The sequence below is a fragment of the Dunckerocampus dactyliophorus genome, chromosome 18, assembly GCF_027744805.1.
Source record: "Dunckerocampus dactyliophorus isolate RoL2022-P2 chromosome 18, RoL_Ddac_1.1, whole genome shotgun sequence".
NCBI classification, from domain to species: Eukaryota; Metazoa; Chordata; class Actinopteri; order Syngnathiformes; family Syngnathidae; genus Dunckerocampus; species Dunckerocampus dactyliophorus.
The window spans coordinates 15,561,709-15,567,530 of NC_072836.1; the positions used below are offsets into that span (position 1 = coordinate 15,561,709).

General features: G+C 43.4%; 1 protein-coding gene across 2 annotated transcripts; it reads left to right on the plus strand.

The window, feature by feature from the left end:
- Positions 1-3,124: 3,124 nt before the first annotated feature.
- Positions 3,125-5,439, plus strand: nfil3-6 (nuclear factor, interleukin 3 regulated, member 6). Of its 2 annotated transcripts, none has more exons than XM_054759587.1 (2): positions 3,125-3,385; positions 3,887-5,439. In XM_054759587.1, the coding sequence occupies exon 2, from the start codon at positions 3,986-3,988 to the stop codon at positions 5,096-5,098; it is 1,113 nt and encodes a 370-aa protein (XP_054615562.1). In that variant the 5' UTR covers positions 3,125-3,385; positions 3,887-3,985; the 3' UTR covers positions 5,099-5,439. The 2 variants fall into 2 exon arrangements, with proteins under 2 accessions (XP_054615562.1, XP_054615563.1); XM_054759588.1 differs by having other exon boundaries at positions 3,890-5,439.
- Positions 5,440-5,822: the final 383 nt, after the last annotated feature.

The following is a 5,822-nucleotide window of genomic DNA, read 5'->3' on the forward strand; positions in this document are numbered from 1 at the left end:
AAACATTGTGTGTTACTTACTTTACTATTATTTACCCCATTCATCCATTTTCTTCTGCTTATCCAGGTCCGGTTTGCTGTCGCAGTAGGGACGTCCAGGCTTAGTCTCTGGGCACCTCTTCCAATTTCCAACCACAGAACATCAAGGTGTTCCCAGGCCAGCTGTGAGACATGATCACGGCTGCCTGTGACTATTTTTTACTGTTATTACCTACTATACTATTATTGTGTGAAATTGTAAGTCCATGTAAAGTATAGGTTCTATCTTACGATTGCAGTGAAGAGCAAAACACACAATCATTTTCCTAATTGACTGCAGTCTCCTGTGTCCTTTCGTGGAAGTATATTTGACAGAATGATCTTTAACTCTTGCCCAAAAAGCACATGATGAATTATTTCCAAGGCTGTCATTATTTAACAGCTCTACAGTACGTCTCTCATCTCCCATGTCTCCATAAGATGCAACTGCGGCGTCAGACAGAATGCTTTCTGTGAGCCGTTTTACAAGCGGAAAATTCCCGTATAACTGACTTATTTGGAGGAGCTCCTGCACAGTGACTGTAAAGCCATCGGCCTCGGTCTCTATCAAGAAAGCAACGTGGCCAAACAGTGAGGGGGGGAAAAGGCTAAAAGTGTATCTCACTATAAACTTAAAGCATGTTTGCTCGGGCGGTTTACATATGTGATATGATACTGTCTGCGGAGTTCACTGTCTCCTGAGAGCATACAAAGCAGATCACTGTAAAACAGGTTAGTTGAGGCCGTACCTCTGATTGCACTCGGGAACTAATAAAAAAGTTTTTGGTGCCTTAGATTCATTTCATTCATTCATTTCTTCTACTGTTTTGGATAATGTACTTATCAATAAATGTACCTCTCAACATGTCCCAGTGTGTGTTTCCGTGTAGCAGCACCGTGTCTAGTGTTGGATGACATGATTGCAGGCGAACTAACTTCATTATTAAGTAAAATCTAATGGATTCCAATACAATACATTGTTGCTTCACAACAGTAATAACGCTCAGAGTCATAAATTCCAGCGGTGTACAACCGCACTGAGAGGTGCTTCTACTTGTAATTGCTCGATTACCTTATCATTCGTGCTTTGCAGTGTGGGTGTCGGTTGCACAATAACAGACAGGCCAGACAAGAACAATTCCTTGCAATTGAGACATCATCATAGAATAGAGCTTCATTGGAAGGGCAATCAAGTGCGTTTTATGATCATAAAAGCGTTTTGTTGAAATGCTACAACAGTGGTTCTCAACCTTTTTTCAAGTACCCCCTAATCAGAGAAAAACACTTATGGTGGAAGCGAGATGAAAGACACAGTCCTTGTGCTGGTCTTTAGTGTTGTTGTTCCTTATTTCTTGTTTTGGGCTTTTATTTTATTTTCAGTGTTTGGCAATTTCCTTTCTTTAGCCTATCTTCCTGGTTCTTTGGACCGCTTTGCTATCTGAGAAGTAGTCAATGATCACACAATTTCCAAGGTTTTCAAATTGTATTCAAAAATAAGAGCAATATATTTGCTTACTTGTGCACAACCTCAAGTTAATTCATGCTTGCAAATAGCGACTTATTGTATAGTCTCTCCCCAGGCTTGTACTTGTAATTGAGTGCTTTTAAATTGATGTTGTTCTTGTTTTAGTTTAAAATAATACCTAAGATATGATCAAATAGATCGCTATAATGTACGCTTTGCTGCTATTTACATCCATTCTCATCTTCAGTCACAGTAAGATACGGTGGATGCGTGATGATTCTTTCGCCGGCAGCCCAGGCTCTCACGTTGCTTAAGAGACGGACTGTCAACCGGTTGCTAGTCTTGCGATACCGGGTGCATGTCTCCACAATCGATTAATCTAATGGTTTTATGGCCAACTCTTATCGATTCAGCAGGCTTATACCGGTGCAACCATCGCATCGGTTTATCGTTCACAACCCTCGTGTCAAGTGTGTATCTCGTATCTTGTTTATGCGAGTTTCCCTCTTTCTTATTTTGCACTTTGTGTTTTTGTGTGTGGCTTTGCTCTGTGTGAGCTTTATTAAAGAGGCTTTTTCTGAACGTCACATCAGTTTCTGTATCGCGGGGTCCCGCCCATAACAGATTGTGACACATATCTTTGCAAGGGGGTAAACTTGGGATGAAATACATATTTAAAAAAAAACAACCATCAAGTACGCCCTGTTGTGTGTTCAAGTACCTCTGCTTGTGAACCACTGGTGTATACTATGTGAGATGTGTGGTATAACTGCTGGATTATTTACGTATCATGATGATGACTCATGTCCTGTGACCCGACAATGACGACATGCGGTATAGAAAATTGGTATTTATTGAAAGTATAACATTTAGTTTGTTGTATTTTTATTAAAGTGGGGCAGTGAAAACATAGTTAGGAACTTATTTTAATGTATATCCCGGTGCATCTCAATAAATCGGAGAAGTTATTTGATTTCAGGAGTTAAATTCAGATCACTTAAGTGCTCAGGATGCTTTTGCACCGTTTTGCCTGTTTTTCAGGTGCGTAGATGCTGAACTCAACTATAATAATCATTCAAATTAAAGAAATTAAGAAATACGTTCATCCATAGAATAGAAGAGTTTCACTTCTTGAATTGAACTGCTGGAATAAATTCACTTTTCAAAAGATATTCTAATGATTAAGGTGCACCTGTACAGTATATTGTGTCATGTTTTGTGAGTATTAGGTTAAGTTGTAATAAAAATAGATTCATGTCTGCACACACACACTATATATATATATATATATAGGATATTCTATACATAAAATTAAAGTTGAAACATTATGAAGGAGGATTAGAGCCTAGTTTTCTAAAAAAAAATAGAAAAAGTAAAATAAGATATCCCACATTGAACTATTTTGAACAGCGTAGCATATCTTGACCTGAGTGGTGTTTTGTGTGTTCAATAAACAATAATAGATTTTTTCTCTGTCTGTGTGGTAAAGTTTAGCCTCCTCTGCTTTAGAGGTTATACAGTACAGCTTCTGTATTGTAGTGGCGTAACGTTGCTTCACCATTATGACTTTCCCAAGAGGGGGCGGGGCCACATGAGGTCCGATGACGACGGCAGTGTGACGCGTTTGTCCATCCTTTGCACTGGGCGGGGGACTGAATGGGAGGACGGTGGGGTTACTTTTAGGAGGCCGTCCCGGTGCTTCACTTGTGCACACAAACGGGGGCCCAGCTAGTTCAAGCGAGGATAGAGACCGTCCCGAACTGAACTCCGCGTTACAAATAAGAGGCGTGCTTTTCCAAATGGAGCAGAGTGGAGAACAGCACCGGTGATAATATTAAGTAAAACAACAGACAGCATCTGCAGACTCACTGGACCGGCACCGGAATTTCACCATTCACTGCAGGTAGGACTATTTTTGTTTGCATTTAGCTCATCCATATAGTAGATTTCTATGATGCCTATTTTATTATTATTTATAAATGTATTTTCTTACTGTTATTTTTACTCTAAAATACAAATCGGAAATTATATGGGTTGGTACAAATGTCCTGACATTAAATAAAATAGTAAATTCCCATCAGCGTGTTCCTGTCAGAAGTGGGTCGCTCCTGATGAGGCTGACCGGAATTTAAAAGCAGGGATAAAATATTGAGAATACTCTTCTTGGGTTAGACAAAATAAAAATGTAGGTCAAAATGCAGCCCCGATTTGCAATAAGATAGAACATGAAAAGTGTTACGCCATCGCACCAGCTTAGTGCTTGGCCCATATTGGACGCATAATATGGTACAAGTCGTTCCAGTTTGACTGCAGAAGTGTAATAGGGTTGCATAATATTGTGTTGTAATGACGCTTGCGTAACCATTAAATCCTTCATCTCCCGCCATTGTGTCTTTTTCGCCAGTAGGTGGCACTCTTGCTGCACTTCAACACAGCCAGAGATTGTAGCGGTCTGTCAGCACCACTCCGTGGTCATTCTCAACCTCTGACTGCGAGCACCTCAATGTTTGACGAGGAGTCCAAGGAGATGAGGGTACAGCATGATGGAGTTGTGCTCCACACGCTGGAGTCCCCCGCTGGAGGAGGAGGAGCAGCGCCTGTGTCCTTCCCAGATGAAACCATGTCCGTCTTGACCTCCAGCAGCCTGTTGGCGCGCTCCCTGCTGGGCCACACCGCCGCCATCAAACGCAAGGAAAGCCCATCGTCCAGCATCAGACGTAAGCGCGAATTCATCCCGCTTGACAAGAAGGATGAAGGCTACTGGGATAAGAGGAGGAAGAACAACGAGGCAGCGAAGCGGTCTCGTGAAAAGCGACGCGTGAACGATATGGTTCTGGAGAGCCGCGTGCTGGCGCTGCTGGAGGAAAACGCTCGTCTCCGGGCCGAGCTTTTGGCTCTGAAGTTCCGGTTTGGTTTAGTGAAAGACCCATCCAATGCCTCCATCCTGCCCCTGTCTGCCGCTCCTCAACACGCCGCTCCAAGTGTGACCCCTCACTATTATCTCCTCAACTCCTCATCCTCGCACACCAACAACCTGGCAGGTCAGTCGAGTGGGCGGAGCTCCAGGGATGCTGGCAACCTTTCAGAAGACTCAGGTTTCTCCACTCCAGGTGGTTCCAGCGTGGGCAGCCCCATCTTCTTTGAAGACAGGCTGAGCGACCATGGCAAATCATCACCTCTCAGAGCGGAGGAGATGACCTTTGACATGTACCCTTCTGATGTCCACCACACTGCAGCCAAGGTGGACCAGGCTGAGGCGATGAAGAACCTCCCTCATAAGCTGCGTTTCAAGACGCCCGGCAATAGCGAGGGGGGTGATGCTGCCGGGGATCCCAGCAGCACCAGACGCAGCCCTGCGCCCCCCGCAGCAGAGGGTCAGCGCGAGACCGTGAACGGTCAAGGACTGAGCGGGGGCGACACTGGAGACGGGCACTCGACTCCCTGGCTCCCCCTGCAGGGCGATGAAGGCAGGAGGGGGAGACAGTCTCCGCAGACCACAGAGGTCAAGTATCAGCATGAAAACAACTACCTGAAGTCTCAGCTCAACTGTCTGAGCAAAGAAGTGGCTCAGCTAAAGAAACTTTTCACAGAGCAGCTCATGGCCAACGCCAACTGAGAGCACTCGTACACAATAAAAAGGACTGAAACCTCCAACAATGTGATGATTTGATTCAAATACTGTATTTTTTTTTGTAATAAATGTCTATAAATAACCTACTGTTTAGGTTTAACGCCTAATCTCTCAGGCATGGAGCTTCCTACTTGTGTACAATAATTTATGTATTTCGATGCACTGTGACGATAAGTACGAATTGCACACGCGACACACGCTTGCAACATTTTGCGTGTTTGCAGTTCTGACTAGAGACTGATTTCACAAGTCAGAATATAACCAGAGAAGGTAGCATGCACGCAGAATCAAATGTAGAGGCAGAATAAAGTCAACTTTTTTCAAAACTCCAGACTCCTAATCTTTGTTTCCTCTCAGTTTCCTTCAATCGGACGCATACTTAAGTGTTCATTTCTTGCTAGTAGTCTTCTTTAGAGCACTGTAACTGTTGTTTTTCACATATCTGGTCATGTTCATATATTTTTATTTTGGGAAAAATAAACTCATTTCGACGATGACCATCACGACTCAGACTTCAAAGACGGTTTGTGGCGTCAGTGTGGTTTGTGTTTGGCCTCGTGACAAGAAAGCCTTGGGTTTGATCGTGTGGATCTTGCACGTTCGCGCTGTGCTTCCGTGCATATCTCCAAACACAGATATAATCCAAAACCGAAAACACACAAACAACATGACACAAATGGGAGGGGAAAATACTGCAAATTAAAAATGC

Bases quoted from the DNA above. Each gene is read 5' to 3' on its own strand.
- nfil3-6 (XM_054759587.1), top strand. From the start codon at position 3,986: ATGTTTGACGAGGAGTCCAAGGAGATGAGGGTACAGCATGATGGAGTT.